The 24,084-nt window shown below is 39.4% G+C and overlaps 1 protein-coding gene across 1 annotated transcript in view; it reads right to left on the reverse strand.

Moving 5' to 3' along the window:
* PIBF1 (progesterone immunomodulatory binding factor 1) overlaps positions 1-24,084 on the reverse strand; it is a 207,868-nt gene that overhangs the window by 39,206 nt on the left and 144,578 nt on the right. Inside the window, exons 16-17 of the mRNA XM_040991299.1 lie at positions 15,777-15,907; positions 7,184-7,268 (exon numbers count right to left, since the gene is read on the reverse strand). Of these exons, the coding sequence (XP_040847233.1) occupies positions 7,184-7,268; positions 15,777-15,907 (216 nt within the window). The remainder of the gene's footprint in view (positions 1-7,183; positions 7,269-15,776; positions 15,908-24,084) is intronic.

The following is a 24,084-nucleotide window of genomic DNA, read 5'->3' on the forward strand; positions in this document are numbered from 1 at the left end:
CCACTTTCCTATAACCCTTCACCCTTTGAACCCTAATCAAATATGTAAAAATTATCAAAAATAAAATTTAGATAATTAAAAAAATAACCCCACACTTTAAAAAAAAAAGAAAGAAATTACGGTCTTAGGAATCTATAGCACTTAGGTAGCAGAGCTGGAATATGTGTCCAAGTTTCATCTGGTCAACTGGTTTTTCCACAGTATTTCAAAATGTCCATGATGTAAGAAAGTAATTCCAGCCCCACAAAACAATGAGAACTGAACATGCACGTGTTTGGGAATATATGTAAAGACAAGACATATTTCTAGATCAATTTAACTGTGCATCTTATGCTTCTCTGCTCCTTGGGTACTGAGTGCTGCTAAAGAAAAATTACACAGACTGCTACTGCTGTTGCTGGTGTGACATTTCAACACAGCAATTGTTTTGTTTCTTTTATGTACATTAGTCATTTCCTGCATAGCTATTTCAAAATTCTATATTCCTCAAAAACTCTAATTCTATAGTATCCTTTCTGTTAAAGGAGAACTCTTTCAAGTTTTACCAGCTAAATTCGCTATTTGAAAGGATTTGTTTATTTTTATTGGAAAGGTAGATTTACAGAGAGAGTCAAGGAGAGAGAAGGCTGTCTGTCCATCCACTGGTTCACTCCCCAAATGACTGCACTGGACAAAGCAGAGCTGATAAAAAAAGGCAGAAATCAGGAGCTCCTTCTGGGTCTCCCTTGTGGGTGTAGGGTCCCAAAGCTTTGGACCAAACTCTGCTGCTTTCTTAGGCCATAAGTAGGGAGCTGAAGAGGAAGTAGAACAGCCAGGACACAAACCACCACCCACGTGAGATGCTGGTGCCACAAGGTAGAGGATTGGCTTGCTGTACCACCACATCAGTGCCAACCACCTAAATTCTTAGGAATTTACTTTCAGTTTTACATAATCTTTTTTTCTTACTCTTCAAAGTGGAACAGTTGCTACTCTTTCTCATCCTGTTGGTACAAAACTCCTTTCCTACCATTTTCGCTAACTGTTCATTCCCTCTCTTTTCTTCTTTTAATATTTGGCTTTCCCTAGCATTATCATTTAAACTGGATAATCTCCAATTTTAGGAGATAAAAATTTCCTGATCTCATCTTAATAGTTGCTAAAGCTTCCTCTGACTACTTTTCAGCTTCTACTTCCTTGTCAATTTACTGCAACCTATTTTTTAACTCTTCTAGACCTGCTTTGGCATCTTATAGCCAAATGGGGCTTTCAGCATTCTGGTGCTGACTGAGTCCTTCCCTTCTGGATGGTTCTTTGGGGCCTAACCTACTCTGCCCTGTGCTGACATCCTCTTACCCTGGGTTACTCTTCACTCTTTCTGGGAAAACACTTTTCCCTACCCATCATTTAAATACTAGTTCCCCTCAAAATTGGGTCCTGGGCTTTTTTTTTGGTTGTCATTAATCTCTCCTCTCAATTCACCTGCTCGACTTCCATGTACATAAAGCACCACTTCTATGCTTTGTCTCGTAAACCTCTTTCTCTAGATGAATCCTCTTTTTTTCAGGTCTATGTATTTCCATTTTTTGAGCTTTTCTTTCCTAAACCTATTCCTCCTGTATTCTTTGTAGCACCTCTGCAGGTAAAGAACACGAGTTAAAAACTCTGGCACTAATTCTTCATCCTTCTCTTCCTCAGTCCCTTAAATTAAGCCAGTCACCACATGACCTGTGATTCTGCTTCGCACAGAGATTTCAAATTAGTCCATTTTTGTCTCATCATCACCAATCATGTTCAAGATACCACTGTTACTGCTGAAATACCAGAACAGATTCCCAGTAGGGTTCTGATCACTACTCTTAATATCTGGCTGCAAACAGCACAAGAAAGGAGCTGTTGCATCAGTTTCTTAAAATTGAGCTGTATTGGACAATTGGTTGATTAAAAATAGCTTTTCTTGTCTCAAAACCTTATATTCCACAGACACACATTAAAACATGTGGAACCCTTACAATGTTTTTAGAAAATGGAATTAAATGACAGGTATAGTTTGCTGTAAAAAAGCCCTGAAATTCAGGCATAAGTTTTTTATAATACACGTTTTTGAAAACTTTTTGAGTTCCCCTCATACAAAGAAGATAAGATTTAAAACTGCCAAAAAGCGATTAGCAAATCTGGCTTCATTAAGGGATAACAGAGTGGATTAAAAAGTGCCTGCAGGACCTCATGAAAGAAGTCATTATAAGAAATCAGATTTCTTAGTTTTCAAAATCTTTTCAAATTGAATGCGTGGTTTTAAGCCCTTCTACTGTTATCTAAGAATGAGGTCATGCCAGTTACTAATTTTTTTTTTTACTTCTTTCTTTAATTACTTAAAGTTTATATTTTATTTACACTTGCAGGTCCTAGTCCTAGTATAAGTGGATACACTTAACAGTAATACAAACTACAATATACTTGAAGGAAACAGTAAGATTTTTATGAGGCATCAGAAATGAAAAAGCAAAGATAGTAACACCCAGGTAAGACACTCAGCTTGAGTTTGCTGGAAACTAAGACAGAAAGGAAACATGTTAAATTACAAAGCTTTCACTTAGAAGGATGTAAGTTTATCTACAGAGGCAAATTTTTTCCTGGAACTAATGCAGGTAATAATTTATCATGAGATTTTGGCTAAGTGGAAGAACATAACATTCCTTTTTAAGGAAAAAAAAAAGAGATTTTTTTTAAATTTTGATAGTACGCACTGCTGGTTAAGTTACTTAACTATTATCAATACTGCTTTTAGATAACAAGTGGCATTTTGATGCAGGTTTTATCAGTGACTTTAGTAAAGGTTAACTTATGCGATGCTATCATATGTAGAAGTACTTAGATTAGCTTAGACAATTTTGTAAAACAAATCAGATTTCATTTTGATCTTCTATAAAAACCAAGGATCTGACATTAAACTGAGGGTGGAAGGAATTCTGGGAGTGGAGACATTTTGGTCTTTCCTGTCATTCTGCATTTTGAAGATTACACTAAATATGGGACATGATTTAGAGAATTTTGAAAGAAGAGGAGTGGCAGAGTATGATACTTCAACTTCTGATCACATTTTGAAGATTCATTTATTTTTCTTGGATAGGCAGATTTAAATAGAGGAGAGACAAAAATTTCCATCTGGTGGTTCACCTCTCAAGTGGCCGCAATGACCAGAGCTGAGCTGATTTGAAGCCAAGAGCTTCTTCTAGGTCTCCTATGCGGGTGCAGGGTCCCAAGGCCTCTACTGCTTTCCCAGGCCACAATCAAGGAGCTGAAGGGAAGTGGAGCAGCCAGGACAAAAACTGGTGCCCATATGGGATCCTGGTGGCGCACACAGGGCGAAGACTTGTCACTAGGATACTATGCTGGCCCTTTGATAACTTTTTGCAGCTAATAATTGTAGCGCAGGTCCCTTAACTTACTATATTTATCTAATTCAGTTGAACTTTATGGTCTGAAACTGCAACTTCAAATAAAGCACTTCTTTCTACACCTACTCTCTTTTCCTATTTTTACATAATTTAAAAAGTGGTTAAGGTCCTCGCCTTGCACGCCCGGGATCCCATATGGGTGCCGGTTCTAATCCCAGCGGCCCCCTTTTCCCATCGGCTCCCTGCCTGTGGCCTGGGAAAGCAGTCAAGGACGGCCCAAGGCTTTGGGACCCTGCACCTGCGTGGGAGACCCGGAAGAGGCTCCTGGCTTTGGCTCGGCATAGCATCAGCCGTTGCGCTCACTTGGGGAGTGAATCATGGGATGGAAGATCTTCCTCTCTGTCTCTCCTCTCTGTATATCCGCCTTTCCAATAGAAATAAAACATAAATCTTTTAAAAAAATTATTAGACTAACATACTTTATAAGACATTTTCTTTACTTGAAAGTGTTATATAGATGAATACAGAGAGGTGGGGGGAAAGAAAGATCTTCTATCTGCTGGTTCATTCCCCAAATGGCAGCAATGGCTGGGTCTGGGCCAGGGGGAAGCCAGGAGCCAGGAGCTTCTTCCAGGCCTCACACAAGCATGGTACTTGGGTCATCTTCTGCTGCCTTTCCCAGGTGTATTAGCAGGGAGCTGGATTGGAAGTAGAGCAGCTTGCTGTTGCAGGTAGCAGTGGTACTTGCCACAAAATAATGCCAGCTCCCAGACTAACATATTTTCTCTAAGGTAAGGTTGGGACTGAAAATCACCTACACCTTGCTCAATTCCAACATAATCATTATGTTTCAAAGATTTATGTATTTGAAAGCTAGTGAGTGAGTGAGAGAGGGAGAGAGGGTGAGTGAGTGAGAGAGAGAGAGAAACAGAATTTTCCCCAAAAGGTTGCAGTGGCCAAGGCTTGGTCAAGTTGAAGCCTGGAGCCAGGAACTTTATCCAGTACCTGACATGGGTGACAGAGGCCCAAGAACTTGGGCTGTCTTCTGCAGGTGTAGTAACAGGGAGCTGAATCAGAAGCTGGGGCTGGAGGGAACACTCCATTATTGGAAGTTGGCATCAAAGCCCACAGCTTTATCTACTGTACTGGCCTTAGGGCCTGCAAGATTATTTTTTTAATGTATCAGTATGAAAAATTTATAGTACAAAGGTTCACTATCCATTCCTGGAAATCCTTAGACCCACAACTTAACTAATATGAGGGAAGATAATCTTTTCAGCATCTATATTTGAGCCAGCACCAACACAGAAGATAACACCTCTCTGTGGCCCTGCCCCAAATGTTGTACAACTGTCAATCTAGAATTGTCCCGCTTGTTCTCTAGTTTTGCTTAATATATTTAATGACTATGTAAATGAATTAATGATCTCATTTTATATTTCATAAATATTTATATTCTTATCAGAACTAACACTGCCTAAAGAGCTATAACTAGAGAAGCCTGCATGAGAAAGAAAACAAGGAACTTTATAATGTTCATTTGATCTCATTTTGAATAACTAAGTTACACTGTCAAAATTTAGCTGATTATAATCATGATTCATATTAGTTAATTTCCCCAAGGTTTTGACCAAAGTGAGGCAAGCCAGCTTCAGGTGCAATGAGTCGGGGGCAGGGGTTCGGGTGCCAGTCCACACTCCACACTGCCAGAAAATGGGTGTCTCTTTACTGTACGTGCCCAAAGTGCCTTTCTTTCCCAACCCATACCTCAGCCCTGACTTTCAATTTCAAAAAGTATTTATCAGAGTTATCCTGATCCAGCTGTTATCTATCGGCTATTCTGACTGCCTGAGCCTAAGAGGCATTCAGTGGATAAACTGATCCTGCCCACTCTTTCATTAGGTATACTCTCAGATGAATGGCCAAGCATTTCCGGGGGTCATCAATAAATCTTTTTCCATATACGCAGTTTGCTGAGGCTTTAGCATCTACATACACTGCAGAAGTTGGCATTACAAAGTTTCTTAGAAAGGGCTAAAGAAAAAATTTGGATCAGACTTGTTTTTAGCTTTAATTTTTACTTTGCTTTGAAAACAAAAATCTTTCTTCAGATGATTGGCCATATAAAAAGCTCCAATGTTGCATTATTAAGATGTAATTGTCTATATGCAGATATAATGTCAAATATACAAAAACTGGCTGACAATTATTACTACACAACCATACAATTTTCATTGGTGGCCTGTGACAGTAGGCAATTTAGATAAATAGCTTCATTTTGTTAGTATTACTTTGCATGTTTATATATATTTTCTTCTCAATCCAATAATTGGGTGTTTTAGTTTTTGTTTTCCCAGTTTTGAAACAGATGAATCTGAAACAGATTTATCTGAAAGAGAGGGAGAAAGAGAGATAAGGGGATATTCCACCTGCTGCTGTTTGCACCTCAACGGCTACACAGCTGGTGGTGGGCCAGACTGAAGGCACGAGCCAGAAGTTCCACTGGGTCTCCCACGTGGGTGGCAGGGACTCTCACAACTGAGCCATCGTCTGTGGGTTCCTATGCTTATTAGCAGAGAGCCAGATGCAAAGCAGAGTTCCTGGGACCTGAATGGGGTGGCTTACCCTATCATTCCACAACACCTGCCCCAAGCATCCCAGTTTTCATTTGAATCCATGATCATTTAAACTCAAATAATTGTTATTCTGGAAAAACATATTTGTTATGTTTTTGGAAAAACAGCTGATATAACTAAGCAGTCATTTCCGGCTACTATCTCAAATAATTTCAAAAACATCTAAAATCGGGTGTTCACAGTAAGAAACAATTATTTGAAGATGGCACTCCTAAGGACAGAGTGACAGTAGTAGTAACTGATAAGGCCTGAAATGTTACAAGACAGATGAAAGAAAAAATATCTCCATTCACGCTTTTCCCAGCCCTGTCACTTATTGTCGGGCTGCCCTATCCACCTAGAAGTCATTTCTAGAGTCTATGCCAGTATACCTTATTCTTTCCACCCATCATATAACTGATGCCTCTGGGGTGAAGTTGGGCCTTGTGGCCTGAGAAAGCAGTAGAGGACGACCCAAAGCCTTGGGACCCTGCACCTGTGTGGGATACATGGAAGAAGTTCCTGGCTCCTGGCTTCGGATTGGCATAGCATTGGCCATTGCGCTCACTTGGGGAGTGAATCATCGGATGGAAGATCTTCCTGTCTCTCCTCCTCTCTGTATATCTGACTTTCCAATAAAATAAATAAAATCTTTAAAACAAATCTTCACTTTGCCTCGGCTGGGATCCCATATGGGTGTAGGATGGTGTCTGGCTGCTCCACTCCCCATCCAGCTCCTTGTCTGTGGCTTGGAAAAGCAGTGGAGAATGCCCCCTTGGGACCCTGTACCCATGAGGGCTTTGGATCAGCTCAGCTCCAGCCCTTGTGGCCACTTGGAGAGTGAACCAGTGGACAGAAAAATCTTTCTCTCTGTATCTCCTTCTCTATATATCTGCCTTTCCAATTAAAAAAATAATAAAATAAATCTTAAAAAAAAAAAGATTGTGACACACAAAAAAGCTGACTAATGGTGGAAAGAGAAAATGGCTAATCATTAAATGAAGCAGAAGGTTAGTGACAGAAGAAGGAACAAAGTAATATTGGTCCAAAATAAGAGGCACTGCATGAGTGAGAGTGAAGGGCAAAGGGAGATGTCATGAATGAACGTGTACGACCAGTATACAGCAATCTTAAAGGCTAACTGTGACAAAGCTGAAAATAGCCCAAATCCTGACAGTTTGGAAAGAGTACCTCTCGGTGATTAAGAAGTTGTTCCAAATCTAATGCCATTTGGTTCTTCATCTGTAGCAAAGCAGACTTTTCTTTATTTAGATTACTGGAAAAAAAAGTTTAAAAAAGTTATCACACGAGTGTACAGTTGATAAATAGTAAAAGAATAAACACAGACCTGATAGTATTAATTAAATATATTTTTTGTCCATAAGAATACCACAATTAGTCACTGTAATGTTTTACTTATCGAATGGCCTAGCTATTTTGAAGACATTATTAAAAAATGATTTGATTAATTCTTTTTATTGGAAAGGCAGATTTATACAGAGAAGGAGAGACAGAGAGAAAGATCTTTTATCCATTGGCTCACTCTCCAAGTGGCTGCAAGAGCTGGAACTCAGCCAATCCAAAGCTAGGAGCCAGGAGTCTATTTTAGGTCTCCCACATGGGTGCAGGGTCCCAATCCTTTGGGCCATTCTTGACTGCTTTCCCAGGCCACAAGCAGGGAGCTGGATAGGAATTGGAGCAGCCAGGATATAAAATGGTGCCCATATGGGATCTTGGCATATACAAAGCAAGGACTTTCGCCACTAGGCTATCGTGCCGGATCCTTTTGAAGAAATTCTTTAAAAATACTCAGGGCCAGTATTGTGGCATAGCAAATACAAACGCTGACTGTGAGAGTGGCATCTCATATGGCACCGTTCTGAGGCCAGGCTGCTCCTCTTCTGATCTAGCTCGCTGCAAAATCATCTAGAAAAGCAGAGGAAGACAGCCAAAGCGGTGTGGGACCCTGAAGCCATGTGGACATTCCATCAGAAGCTCCCAGCTTACATCTGCTCCAGTCCTGGACGTCGTGGTCACCTGGGGAGTGAACCAGTAGATGGAAGATCTTTCTCCAACTCTGACTTTCAAATAGATAAATAAATTTTAAAATATTTACTTATATTATTTTAAACAGACTTACTGATTTATTTGAAAGGCAGAGTGAGAGAGAGAGAGAGAGAGAGATCTTCCATCCACTAGTTCTTTCCCCAAAAACACAAAGGCCAGGGTCGGAATCAGGAGCCAGAACTCCATCTGGGTTTCCCATATGGGCGGCAGGGTCGTAACACTTGGGGCTATCTTCTGCTGTTTTCCTAGGCATATTAGTAAGGAGTTGGATCAGAAGTGCAGCAGCATCCATAAGGAAGCAGCAGCAGAAGCAACAGATTAAACCAATATTGTATAAACCAGCCCCCATAATTTTATGAAATATTTTTCCTTTGAAAATATTTATTTGAGAGGCACAGAGAGGGAGAATGCAACACGGGGCTCCCATTCTCAGCATTACTCTCCAAATAACCTCAAGGCCTGGGATGTGGTGGGACGAAGTCTAAGTCAGAATTACAATCCAGGTCTCCCATGTGGGCGGCAGAGACCTAATAATGTGAGCTGTCACGGCTGCCTCCAGGGTCTGCATTAGTGCAAAGCTAGTCAAGAGCTCAAGCACAGAATCACTTTTGGCATAATGATGTGAAAAACAGACCTCTTAACTGTAGTATAAATGCCTGGCTGCCTTTTCCTTTTAATAATCATTCGATAGTGTAACTAGGTTACATTCTGAGAAAACTTTTCTGCCTAGTAAGGACATAAAATTACTGCTGTAGGGCCTAGCACAGTAGCCTGGAGGCTAAAGTCCTTGCTTTATAAGTGCCAGGATCCTGTATGGGTACTGGTTCGTATCCCAGTAGCCCTGCTTCCCATCCAGCTCCCTGCTTATTGCTTGGGAAAGCAGTTGAGGATGGCCCAAAGCCTTGGGACACTCGTGGGAGACCTGGAGGAAGTTCCTGGTTCCTGATCAGCTCAGCTCTGGCAACTGTGGCTGCTTGGGGAGTGAATCAATAGACGAAAGATCTTCCTCTTGGTCTCTCCTCCTCTCTGTATATCTGACTTTCCAATTAAAATAATCACTGCTGTAAAGATAACTACCCCTGAAATGTTAAAAAGATCAATTAGAACTCCCACAAAAGAATTACATATGGGTAGAATATTAAAACACAGATATTGGGAGGCTAAATAATTATCTTTAAAATTCAAAGCAGCAATTTTCGATTTATAGCATGCTAAATTGTTGAGCTAAGTAAATAAATCTCATAGTTGGTCTGTGGGAAACTTGCAAAATGACTTCTGTCTTCAAATTCTTCAGTATTCACTTCTGAAGTCTTCACAGTGACTTTCCCTTGCATATCACCCATTTTCTGAGAGGAAGGGTAAAAAATATCTTATAGGCTAATAATGCCTTAAGATAAATATTTGAAATATGCCATGTATTTGTATTCTTCCACACAGAGAAGCTATTAGAACAATTACACAAATTATAATGCCACTGCAATAAATCAGCACCATAACAACTATTCATAAAGCAATATTGATTTGCTAAGTGTTGAGACAAAATTTGTAAGTGCAAATTTAATGAAAATTATTTTGCTGACCATGTGCTACACCTTTAAGTTATGCTATAAGGAAAGGAAGAGTCATCAATCTTAAGAATACTAGGCAGAACTTTTTTAAATTCAAGGAACAGTGGTCAAGATTCTGGAAGAATTGGTAATTCCACGGATTGAGAGGGAAAAGTCTACATTTCTTCCTACTGAGAACTTGCCCAGGAAGCATCAGAATTGGTCCTCAAAAAAGAAAACCCAGATGCAATTCTGACATCCATTTCCTACTGTGCCACTGCTCTGCATGGCAGAAAGCAGAATATTCACATGCCACTGAACTTGCTTCTACTTCTGTAAAAGTGGAAAAGAGCGTTCCTATATGCCAAAGGGATATGTAAATTAGCTAATGAATGATTACATAAAGTGACGGACACATAAAACTCGATATAAATGCTACATGGTATTACTAATTTAGATGAAAAACAAGCATCAGAGGAAAACAGTAATTAAATGCCAATAAAGGTAAGGCAGCTCAGCAGAAAAACAAACTGACTTTTGGAGTTAGGCGCCAGGGATCCTACAGAGCCGACGGGCTGAAAAGAACAAAATGGTATTGAGGAAACCGCCACATTCTGCTAGATTCCCCAAAGCACAGCTGTGTAACTCTAGAACTCTAATCCGTCTTGGGCTCAATCATTTTGAAGATAAATTATTTTTTCAAAATGAAAGTAAAAACACACTATTGAGAGATAGGAACTTGCAAGGAACATACATGTGCTTCTGTTCATGTCCAGTACCTGCCCATGTTCATACAGACTGCACAGTATATAAACACAGTGACAAGTAGTGCTTCCAAGTGTTCTCTGTGTGTGTCTCAAATATCAACAGATCCATTAAATAAAATAGAGTGTCATGGGAATGGAATGTAGAAGTAATTACAGGATTTTAACTGGATAATGCTTTACAAATGCTTTGTATGCAGTGCACATGTTTTTAAGAAAAAAGATTCTTAAGTCAATAGTGAAAGCACCATATTACATGGAATTGAAAATAGGTGAATAAACTGGTTTACAAAACAACTCTGTTCTCTGTGTAGGACACTGATTTGCCACAAACAGTACACATCCCAGACACTATTTCTCTCATTTGCATATCTCGGCATATATTTTTCTTTGTCGTCTTTCTTTAGGGAGATCACCTTCAACACGCGGGTTTCTAAAACAGCGTATGCTCAGTACATTCACTGCTATACGTATGTAATTACTCAACAGAATCCTAGTCTTTGTAAGACATATTTCTTAACAGTGGAAACTTACCTTTAAAAATACAAAGCTATTCTCTGCGTGACTCATAAAGCTACTACAAAACAAATCTCCTTATAAGCACATTTATCTTGAATGGTATATTACACCAATAATTGTTGAGTTCACTGTTAATTATTACTTAGAAAATTCCTGTTTATGACTCTGTTTCACCTGCTATATGAAAACATATTCCTGATATATTGTTCCTTAACTTCCTGGATCAATATACTCTGGCTTAGCCTTGCAAGCAAAGCTGACAATGTAGTCTTTTCTTCTTTAACCATTAGTTAAGAATAAACTGAGAACTGACAACAGGGAAAGAAAATTTATGCTAATGATTCCTTGCAATGCTTCCTTCACCCCTGAGGAAGAAAGCTACCTGTATTAGCCAGACTGTCCCCTGTGGCTTGGTAGAAGAGAGTTCACAGTACTTGTTTAAAACAACTACTTTAATGATGGGGAAATTTGTAGTTAATAGTGACATTTCAAACGTTAGCTCTGAATATGTTCGTAATGGTTCTTTACTATATACTTACTTACTCTAACCTTTCTAGATATTGAGTATATTGTATAAATGGCTAAACTTGCAATGGGTGAGTGTGGCAAGATGGAACTGTTTAATTTTCTAAGAAAAACATAACATTATTCAGTTTTTAAAGAGTTTATATTATGGGAGCTAAAGTTTCATAATTTATTGAGGTAAGAGAAGGGATAGTTAATGAGTTTTCCCTACAAGTCAGAAACTTTATATATGTCCCTTCATTTAACTTTCACAACTTTCCTTTGAGGTTTACATCAAAAACTTCACAGACATGTTTACCATGAGAAAAAAAAAACAGCTTGATGTTTTTCACTACACAATTTGACATGCCATTTTTTGCAAAGTAGGGGTGAAAAACTGCACATGTACAAAACTCTAGGCATACGATGCTGGGCTTTAGCCTGAGTTGTTGGTTGACCTGATTTTTAAATTTTTTTTTTATAGCACTGTCATATCACAGCATTTCATTCATGTAACCAGTACATCTATAGCAACATCTGAAAAACCTGTTAAACTACTGAAAGAAAGCGCATGAATTCATTTTTGTTAGAAGATAAACACTTCAATTAAAATCATGATTTCATATCCTATGAAATGGTCCAAAATTTAATTAAATTATATACAATAAGTCTACAAAACAGCATCATTAAAGGAGGTACATACGTAGCAAAGCTTTTGGGGGTAGTAAATTCCATATTTGGCATAGCTTTAAAAATTATTCATTATTATTGTTACCCCTTCTCTTTAAAAATTCCTTAAAATTTTTTATTATTTATTTACTTTCATATTCTTTGAAAGGCAGAGAGACAAGGCAGAGAGATCCTCTCTTTTTGAGTCAGACCAGCATCAGCCAACATGAGCCAGAGATGGGTTAGGATGATACCAGAGCCATGGAACTCAATCCAGGTCCCCTCCTTGGATGGCTGTAGCCTCCCGGGTGCGCATTAGCAAGAAACTAGACTGGGAGTGGAACAGCTGGGATCAAAATCACATACTCTGATAACAGAACACCACCATCAGGGCACTGAACACTTGCCTGTATTTTTCATTTTTAAGATGATTTTCAATGAAAAAAATCACTAATAATTGCAAATGTTTATTGAGTATAATGTCTACACATGCTGCTATGTATAAGTACAAACCATTCAATGCTAAGTACTACCATACGAATTAGCAGCTGTTAGTGCCATACTCAATCCATAAGAAGGAACACTGTCCCAGCAAATACGGATGTTGGCCACAATAGCATGGACAGCATGAAATAAAATTTAAAATTCAGTTATCAGTAGTACTGCCACACTGCAAATGCTCAACAGCTGTAATTTGCTAGCAGCCACCATTCAGCCAGTACAACTATGGAACACATGAAAGTTCTGTAGGACGATGGCGATTTAGAACAGATGCCGACTTGCCCCAAACTAAGCATTAAGCGGATTTGAACCCATGAAACTTAACTGCAAAGTCTGTCCTTCCTTTGAAAAAATGTTTAAAGAATGTTTAAAAGAGAGAAAATACAACAAAATCCCACATGCCTGTCATTATACTTCAGCCATGATCAACATAGTTCTACACTAATTTTTTACTTTTTTCCTTAATTATATTAACTCATTCCTTATTCAGACTAAAACATAGGGAGGCAGTATAACATAATATTTAAGAGTGCATGATTAGAAAGTAGACAGACATGAATCTAAGGTTTGGCTCTCTCATGAGGGCCCAACTGCTTAATATCACTAGGACTGAGCTTTTTCATTTTTACAAAGTTCTTCTCAGCTACTTTTTCTCTCTATTGTAAATATTTTCAGTATCTTAACTTTTAGTAAAATAAGTATTCAAATAAATTTACTTGAGCATTTGAAAGATGTCATTTTTCCCTCAGATTGGATATATCAACTCTGCAAAATAATAAACGTAAAAACTACAGTTTTGTTCAGAGTTGCTTCCTCAATTACCCTAAGATAACCATGTGTCTCACGAATGACAAAAAAATAATTTCTATTGTCCCCAATAACTACATATAGAACAATTAATTGGGATTATTCATTAATGTTGGCTTTATGTCCTATGCATATAATTTTTTAACTCTACAATTAATAAAAACAAATTATTGTTACTTACTCTCATGCTTAAGTTTTCCATTATTTATTTATCTTTTGAAAGGTTGAGAGACATGAAGGCAGAGACGGGAGTGTGGTCTTACCTTCTGTTCACTACTGGGAAGCCAGAGACCAGAACTGGGAATTCCATCAAAGCTTCCTACATGAGCGGCAGAAGCCCAGCTGTTACTGACTCATCACTGCTGCCTCTCAGGGTATGCGTTAGCAGGAAGCTGGAAGAGGAGCCTGAGCTGGAGTGGCACCTAGGCACTCTCATGTGGGATACTAGTACCCTAAATGGTGTTTTAGCCACTAGGCCAAATGCCCACTTCTATTTCGATGTTTCAGCACAAATACAATTTTATTTATTTTAAAGCTAAGCTATTTTTTCTTTCTTTTTGCTGATAAATATTTATTTTAGCTGTTTGAAAGGCACCGTTAAATACAAACACAAAGTGAGAGACAGACACAGACGGAGAGGGAGATCTTCCATTTGCTGGTTCATTCCCTAGATGGCAGCAAAAGCTGGGGGTGGGCTGGACCAAAGCCAGGATCCAGGATCGTCTGGGTCTCCACGTGGGCCTAGAGGCCCAACCACTTGGACCACCTTCTTAGGCCATTAGCAGGGAGTTGGATTGGAAATGGAGCAACTGGGATTCAACTGGTGCCCAGGTTTGCAGGAGGCAGCTTAACTCATATACCTGGCTAAAATGCTGGCCCCATAAAAATTTTTTAAATTATTTTATTAAATCATTTAAAACATTGAGATCTAAAAGTTCTGGGTCAAATATTTTTGTGGAGTGGGAATGAGAGATGATAATATCACTCACTGATTAATCTAAAAGATAACTCCAACTTTGGAGTTAATTAACAATAGTTTTATATTTTCAGTGGCATACCTCTAGAAGCCTGTTTTTACTAACTGCCCTCCTTATTGTTTTCTAGTTCCTTATTTAACAATTTCCTTTCTTAGCACATTTATACGGGTTGTAAGGATTTATCCACTGAGTACAGTAATGTGGTACCGTGGATAAGCTGCTGCCCGTAGCACCAGCATCCCGTATCAGTTTGATTCCAAGGTGCTCTGCAATCTATCTGCCTCCCTACTAATGAGCTTGGGAGAGCACACTGGGGCCTTAGTCACTCATGGGAGACCCAGATTGAGTTCTAGAATCTTGGACCATACCCAGCCTTTGTGGCCATTTCAGAAAGAAATCAGCAGATGGAAGATTTCTTTCTGTCTCTCCTCTCTGAGTCACTCTGCCTTCCAAATAAATACAAATGAACCCTTAAAAAATTCATTTACAAAGCTTAAATTACTCTCATAATCTTAAAAATGAATAATCAAGTGAACTAACCAATTACTGCTAAGTTGAAACTGTTTAATACATAACATCACTCAAATACACAAAACAGGGTCCGGTGTGGTAGCCTGGACCTTGCATGCTCGGGATCTGAAATAGGTGCTGGTTTGTGTCCCGGCAGCTCCACTTCCCATCCAGCTCCCTGAGTGTGGCCTGGGAATGCAGTAGAGAACAGCCCAAAGCCTTGGGACACTGCACCCGCTTAGGGGACCTGGAGGAAGCTCCTGGCTCCTGGCTTCAGATTGGCTTAGCACTAATTGTTGTGGCTACTTGGAGAGTGAATCAGCAGATGGAAGATCTTTCTCTCTGTCTTTCCTTTACTCTGTAAATCTGACTTTCCAACAAAAATAAATAAATCTTTAAAAAAGTATATAAAACAAAAAATATAAAGTATAATTATTTTATTTCAACTTGAAAGAATTAAAATGTCTGCATAGACAACAAGTAAATCATTGGCATGACTAAGTAGAGCAAGCTTTTGGCTACCTTCTCAAGAAAATAATTTGAAACTAAGGAAGCAAAGGAATTTACTTATTTACATTGAGGTAATTCATATGTCACCTCATGTTAAAGGTTAGAGGAAAGTAAGCTTAAAAATTCCTTAGCAAAAATCAACACAAATCTAAGTAAATGTGCACATTATTTTTGCTTAAGGTTATTTTAGCTCTACAAAAGGCATCTGACTACATTCCTCCTTTCTGTTAACCAAGCTCTCCCTTAAAAAATGGATATCAATGTGTGATAGCATGACCTAGCTTTCCTAAGAGATGGCTAACACTCAAAATTAAACATTTTTCTTCACAATTCTGAAGTCTTCCACAACAGCATTATGATTATAATGGATCTGTTACTTAAAAAAATGAAAGATTCATAGATGATTTACCTGACATTTTTTTCAAGTTCTGCTATGCACTTCGTCAGTGAGTCGATCTTGGAATCTCTCTGACGCACAGATTCAATGAGATACCTGTAAGGCTGCTGAGCCTGGTTCAACAGCGCATTGGCCCTGTCAAGCTAAAGAAACACATGTCTCATTAAAATCCAGAAAATGTGTGATAACAACTAAAGACACTCAAGAGGTCCCAGCACAAATACAGATACCAACACTTTCGACATGAATTATTCTAAAAAGTGTTTTTGTGGAAAATTTGAAGATTTTAAAAATGATTAATCAATATAGTGATTCTTAGTAAGAATGAGTCTAACCAGAGAAGATGATTTATAAATATTTAGATTACAAATTTTGAGAATGGGTCTGGTTGCATGGCCTAGTGGCTAAAGCCCTTGCCTTGAACCTGCCAGGATCCCATATGGGCGCCGGTTCCAATCCTGCCAGCTCCGCTTCCCATCCAGCTCCCTGCTTGTGGCCTGGAAGAGCAGTTGAGGATGGACCAATGCTTTGGGATCCTGCACCTATGCGGGAGACCTAGAGGAAGTTCCTGGCTCCTGGCTTCGGATTGGCATAGCACCGGCCGCTGCGCTCACTTGGGGAGTGAATCATTAGACGGAAGATCTTCCTCTCTGTCTCTCCTCCTCTCTGTATATCTGACTTTGTAATAAAAATAAATAAATCTTAAAAAATTTTTTGAGAATGGACATCTAAATTTTTCTATGATTTGATGGCTTGAGAAGCTATACAACATTAAATATTTACTAATAAAAACTGCAGTGAGAAATGAAGTTTTTTTGTTTTATTTCTACCACAAATTACATAATCATCGCAAATTTTCTGTTTCTTCATATAATTTTGTGCTAAAAATACATAATTTATTACTCTGAATCGTTGTGTATAATATGCTATTTTATTTTGTTCTTAATATTGTTTACATAGTTACGTAGGCCTCTGATAAGGGTGGGAAGGGTTGAGACATGGAGGAAAGTAACTAGGACAAACGTTTCAAATTTTTTTCCTTTCCTTTCTCCAAAGAAGGGGGAAAGAAGGGGCTACTCCTTACAGTCAAACTGCATTAGCACCTGTGGATGGCAGGCATCATTTGATGACACGTTACACACCGTGATACGGGGAAGAGGGCTCCCATTGTGTTACTTCGGTGGTATTGATAGTTCAGGCACGTTTTCAGCTTAGTTGTAGTAGAGCTGAGAAAATCTTTCCAAGCTCTGTTGGCTGACCAAGTCCACTTTGGTGCATCCACAGGTAGGAACATGTTGCAAAGCTCTGCCAGGAGATGGATCCAGCCTATTCTTTCCATCTTCTGATGAGATACTCCATTTCCTCTGCTGGCTCAGATGAGCTGGCTGCCATGTCCCATTAAGGTCAACAAAAAATGAAGATGGACTGAAGAAATTGCAGTGTTGGGATTTTTGGCTTCACAGGAGTGAACAGGGGTACGTGGTGGCACACATTTGTGAACCAGCTCACCTCTGTCCTTAATCACTGCCTGCAGGCTAGAATACATCCCTTTCCCGCAGGAACCTACTTTGGAGCAAAGAAGATGATGGGGGTCCGAAAAATTCACTCCAATTTGGTGGTACCCACTACAGGCGCCTGAGAATTGGAACAGGTGAGGAGGTAGTGCTGGGTCACACGGCACTTTTGCTTGCCCCCCATAGTGCCTATGCACAGCACTTAGTGGTCTGAAGGAGCAGGTAATAGCACATACAAGTGGCCAAGAAAGACTAGGCAGTAAGAGTCATCACAGGCAAAATTCACTGCTGGTGTCGCTGGGGTCTGTGGAGCCCCGCCTTGGGGTCTGACACACAGTGATACAGCCTGCTGTTTGCACACCACATGCAGCGCATGCTGAGGATGTAGGTTCTCACAGAGCTGGGAGTGTCCTCACTGGCCCCTCGGGTTCTTCTGGTGGTTGAACATGTCACCGCAGTATGCACACTGGGAGCACTCCCCATCTTTCTGTTGCTGTCGGGACCTGCCCTGGAAGGGCTGCATCGTGAACACATTGCCCCCTGCCCTTTGGGGGTCTTCCCCCAGGCCAAAGCCCAAGGAATTCATGCAAGGTTAGTTGCAGTCGTGCTTGGGGACCTTGTTTTCGGTGTAGTGCACGTGCGAGTCCATGTCGTCCAGGGAGTCTGAGCATATGTCCCTGACTGGCGCACATACTGGTAGCCCTCATGGCCTGCCATTCAAATCTGATCCATTTTTTAAAAACAGGTTTATTTATTTTTATTTGAAAGGCATATTTACACAAGAGAAGAGATGGAAAGGTCTTCCATCCTCTGTTCATTTTCCAAATGGCTGCAACAGCCAGAGATGAGTTGATCTGAAGCCAGGACCCAGGAATGTCTTCCAGGTCTCCTATATGGGTGCAGAGCTCACAGACTTTAGCCATCCTCCACTGCTTTCCAGGCACTTAACAGAGAGCTGAAACGCACTGGAGTATTTGGACTCGAATCAGCGCCCATGTAGGATGCAGGCACTGCAGGTGGAGGAGCCAGTTACGCCGTTCCATTCATACATGCTGTAAGATGGGTTCAACTTTATTTTGCATAGAGATCAATACTCAGTTGACTATCCTCCAGTATTGAAAGCATCGGCATTTTCCCCCTGTGTTTATTTCTGGGCTCTCGATTCTATGCCACTGGTACACATATTCTTGTTTGTTGAACCTATGCCAGTAACATACTGTTTTGATGACTGTAGCTTGGTAATAAGTGCTGAATTCAGGATGTGTGAGTTCCCAAATGGCTCTCTCCTTCTTAAAACTGTTTTCCCATTCAGGATCTCTTAAAATTCCATTTAAACTTTAGGATGTGGTTTTCTATTTCTGTAACAATGTCACTGGAATTTCCCCCTTAGATTTATTTTTATTGGAAAGGCAGATTTACAAAGAGAAGGAAAGACAGAGAGGAAGATCTTCCATCTGCTGGTTCATGCCCAAAGTGGCCACAATGGCCACAGCTGAGCCAATCTAAAGCCAGGAGCCAGGAACTTCTTCCAGGTCTCCCAAGCGGGTGCAGCGTCCCAAAGCTTTGGGCCGTCCTCCACTGCTTTTCCAGGCTACAGGCATGGAGCTGCATGGGAAGTAGAGTTGCTGGGATACGAACTAATGTCCATATGGGATCTGGCAGCGTGCAACACATGGATTTAGCCACTGAGCCACTGTGCTGGGCCCACTGGCATTTTGAAAGGTATTACACACATTATGTAGATTGGTTAGATAGCAATGACATTTTAACAATATTGAATCCTTCAATTCATGAACATGGAGTGTCTTTTGTCTGGATATTTATTTGTAATTACTCTTCTGATGCTATTGTAAATAACATTTTCTTAACTTCCTTTTCAGACTGTTAATTGCTAGTGTACTATATATAATTTTATATCATGCTTTTTCATAATTGTATATCAGAATCATCTGTTACTGGTTGTTTGAGTACTTGAATTTGTATTTTTCATGATTATATGTTTGAGTACTTGAATTTGTATTTTTCATGATTATAAAATGGTCTACAGCCAGCTAATGCGCCATCATCTTATTAAACTGCCAACAGTATCAGACAATTACAATTTTATCAATTTCTAGAGAATTTTTTGACAGTATGAACAATGCCACAAAAATTTCTGCATTGGATTTTTTTCTTTTCCTTTAAAGCTTCATTTTATATGACAGGCAGAGAGGGAGAGACGGTCACTTCCTCTCTACTTATAATGGCCAGGGATTGGACCAGGCTGAAGCCTGAAGCCTAGAACTCCAGCTGGTCTCCCAAGTGGGTGGCAGGGACCCTACTGCTTGAGTCATTAACTTACCCCCGAGGTATATGGTATTAGCAGGAAGCTGGATTAGAAGTGGAGAGCTAGTACTAAAACCAGATACTCCTATATGGGATGTAGGAGTCCCAACAGGCAAATCAGCTGTTGTGCCAAATGTCTGCTCATCTTTTAAGTTGATATTTTCCTTGTTAAATTTTGTCAGGGAAATGACTATCTGATGCTCTCAACATTTAAGAACCAGAATTCCTTCCTAAGAATTTTGACAATTTATGTGCCACTCATCTTTCATGATTTAAATTTTTTGCTTGTTTGTTTTGCTCCTTTTCTCCCTAAGCAAATGTAAAATGTATGTATGTCCCTAAATGACTAAATGCTACATGATCAGTGTCAGTAGGTTTCTTCAGCACGTAAGAGTTCTTTAAAAAGGTACTCTTAAGCTGGATTTGAAAAAGCTGAGCAGTCAGAACAAAACTAACCGATATCAAAATATGAAAGACATGAAGGTATTTAATTCTACAGAGCAAAATACCAAAATTCCAAACTTTGCCACGATCTTATATGCACTTGCGGCCACTCATTTCCAGCTTTTTATGGATGTTCAAAAATTTTCCTCTCTTTTCTTTGTAACAGCAAATAAACTCAACTGAGGCTAAAGCTGTATTATTTTTCTGGGACAAGAAGTGATTTGTAGTTGATAAATTTGTATAATGACAAAAATCATATTTATCAGTAAATACATTTGAATTACATTTATGTGATTGATATACTTACATTTTTTATTTAAGTCCTTAACATGTAATTTTTGTCCCCCCCCCCATTAATACAACAATGTGAGGGGTCAGAAAATAGTGTAAAAAAGAAAAGAAAAGTGTGAGGGGTACAGTGGAGGGCCCAACGGGAGAAGCATCAAGGGCAAAGGCCAAGACACTGCTATCATTGACTATGTGCTCCGGGTGGGTAGGCAGGTAAATGAAGCCGTGCAAGTGTGGGGGGTGGTGTTAAAAACCTGGTAGAGAATTCCACTTGCAGGTGGAGGTCTATTTTGTGAAAGCATTTATTTATCTCAGTTACATTTGAAAGTTTTCTTCTGATTATGTTAATGCTAGTCCAAGAAAAAAAAAAACTCTGAAAAAAAAAAAAGGAAATAGTGAAAGGAAAGAAAATCTCTTTTCCTTTCTTTTCTCTCTGGAGACACAGCACTTACAGTAGAAGCAGAGTCAAAGAGAAAAAAACACGAATATTTCCCATAGTTGGGGTTTCAGTGTGCCTTTTCCTTGGAAATCATTCTCTAAAACCTACCACAATGTCACTGGAATCTTATTATTCCACTAAGTTACTTTATGAACATTCAACTATGCAGCTGGACAAAAATAAAACTAAGTTCTAGTAACCTGAATAACCAGTTTCTCTAGTCAATTAAATCAAACAATTGCCTTGACTTTGTTTTCACAGAACTGACCCTAACTGAATAAACTGAACTGACAAGCTGCTTTGTGTTTTAAAGTGCAGAGTACTCCATGTGTGCATTCTGGGTGGAGCAGGGGCAAGGGTGGCAAGGAAAGACTAACTGCATTTACAAACTGCACTTACCCTCGGTCTGGTATGAACTACTGAAAATGCACCGGATCCATTTTCAATTGCACACACACTATCCCCTAACAGCAATAGTAATGATTTTAGTTCAGTTTTCTTTCATGACAGTAATTTATGCAAACTAGGTTTGAGTATTATAAACAAAAATAAGGGTAAAAGCTTTATTTTCAAAAGGTAGTTTCTAGTACATAGCCTAGAACCTCATCACTCTCAGTAACAAAGCTACTCTAGTGTTACAGCTTTTGGTAAGCTTGCTAATAGGCTTAATTCCACAAGTCTATTTTCATTTCTTAGAGAAAAAATTTATGTGTCTGTGTCTCAATGAAAGTCATGATAATTTCTATTTTTGAAATATACGTAACAGAAATTAATTCCTCCAATATAGTTTTAAAAGGTTTTTCTGTAACTATTATAATAGTATTAAAAGAATTTCACAATCTCTCCTTATAGGAAAGCCTTAGTAATTAGTGAGTCAGCAACCATATACGTAATAAATGAGTCAGGGTTAAACCCATGATACATTTTATAGAATTGATATTCTTTTGTTTTAATAATTTGTATATGATTCAGAGGGAAAAAAAGCAATACTTCATTGAATCATAATTATATATTTTGAGTTAAGCACTAATTTAACTTTTATTTGAATGATAATATATAAAATTACATATTGTCCCTAAACCTTTTCTTTATAAAGATTTATTAATTTTACTCTCCAAAGGTACTTAGCAGCCAGGGCTAGACCAGGTGGGGGCTAGGAGCCAGGAACTCCATGCAGGTCTCCCATGGGGTTGGCAGGGAACCTGGTACTCCCGCTGTGCCCTAGGCGCATTAGCAAGAAGCCCTTCCAGAAACAGCTGGGACATAAACCACTGCTTTGACATAGGATATGGGTATTTCAAGCAGGGACTTAACCTGTTGTGATGTAAAACCTGATTATCTCCCTTAGATTTATTTATTTGAAAGGCTGAGTTACACAGAGACACAGTGACAGGGGAGAGAGAAAGAGAGAGAGAGAGAGATAGATCTATCTTCCATCTGCTGGTTCACTCCCCAAATGGCTGCAATGGCAGGGGCTGGGACAAGCTGAAGCAGGAGCCTGGAGCTTCACTCAGGCCTGTCACATTGACACAGGGACCCAAGCATGTGGGCCATCTTCCACTGTGTTCCCAGGCATATTCCCAGGCACACTAGCAAGTGCACTACCCTGGGTTAGAAGTAGAGTAGCCAGGACTCAAACCAGAGGCCATATGGGATGTTGGCATTATGGCAGTAGCTTCATCTGCAATGCCACAATGCTAGTCTCAGCTCCTCTCTTAATATTAATATACGTGTGTATATATATATGAAACTTTGAAATGTTCTTACCAGTGGAAAAATATATTTGATTGAACAGAATTTAACATTAAGTTGCTTTCTATATATAAAACATACATGTGATATCTCCCAATAGCGCTAACATTTTGTATCAAACCATTCATATGACCTTGCTTTGTCTTTCTGCTGATGCTGTGAATGTCAAATGCTTAGCTAAGGTCCAATATGGTACAATATGCTTTTCAGTATTCTTGTATTACTTGTGCATCCTCAAACACTTGAAACACAAGTACTAGCAACAGTAATCACCCTAGTCTTACTAAATCCAAACTTCTCAGGGTTAGCCTTGTGATTCTGATGATCAATGTTATGTAGAGTAGTCTCAGGACTTGCCGTAGGCCACTTCTTCCAACTGTAATAGCAGCTAATTTATCCTACAGGGTGGACCCTCTATCCTATTCAAACCAGCTTCTTCATCCATAAGCTAACTAATCCATAAGCCAAACAATATCACGTTTAAAGGGTAAGATTTAACTGACAATACTTCCATCAACTAGGATGTCAGAGAAACTGCTATGTCAGGTATGGCTTCTCTGCTGCTGAGTTGTACATAGGTCCAGGGGTTGGAAAAGAAAGAGGCCAGGACAGATAGCATTGTGGAGGTACAAAATACATCCGGGCTCAGAGCAGGAGCTTCCATCATTGTTTCAGAAGTGTTTTATTATTTTAACAGCCAAAAGCAAGTGTGTGCTACCTGAATATGAGTTATGGTCTTGAGATTTTCAAAGAATGGAAATTCACAAGAGCAGGATGGTTGCTTATTTGAAAGTAATCATCTTGGAAATGATTGTAGGTAGGATTATAGAGTATCATTTTTTTCAAAGTATGGCCCAGAACACTTATCAGCACTTGTTAAGTCGGCAGATTCCTGTATTTCATTCCAGATCTATGTAACCCCAATCTCTGAGGGAAGGCCCCCAAAACATTCATCTTTAAATTGATTAATTTAATTTATTTGAAAGGCAGAGAGAAAGGGGGGGTACTATTAGTTCACTCTCCAAACGACTGCAATAGCTAGGGCTAGGCCAGGCTAAAGCCCAGAGCTCAAATCTCCATCTGACTCTCCTAGGTGTGCGGCAGAGACGTAAGTACTTGGCCCATCACTTGCTGCTTTCCCTACTGTGCATCAGCAGGAAGCTAAAACAAAACGGAGCTGATGGAACCATTCCACCTCAATGCTCTGATATGACATGTGGGTATACCAAGTGGCATCTTAAGTAGTGTGGTAAGCAAATATTTAAAAAAGAGTTATTTACTTATTGTGAAAGGCAGAACACTAGAAAGACAGAGGGAAAGTCAGAGTTTTCCATTCACTGGGTCATTCCCTAAATGGACACAATGGCCAGGGACGGCCCAGGCAAAAGTCAGGATCATAGAACTTCATTTGGTTCTCCCATGTGAGTGGCAAGGACCTACGAAGTTGGGACATATGTGCTTTCCAAAGCATATTAGGAGGGAGCTGGACTGGAGTTGGAGTAGCTAGGACTAGAACCAGTACTTCAATACGGGATGTGGTGTTACAGGCAGCAGCTTA

The sequence above is a fragment of the Ochotona curzoniae genome, unplaced genomic scaffold (assembly GCF_017591425.1).
Source record: "Ochotona curzoniae isolate NIBS_2020 unplaced genomic scaffold, NIBS_Ocur_1.0 contig_64, whole genome shotgun sequence".
Lineage (NCBI taxonomy): Eukaryota > Metazoa > Chordata > Mammalia > Lagomorpha > Ochotonidae > Ochotona > Ochotona curzoniae.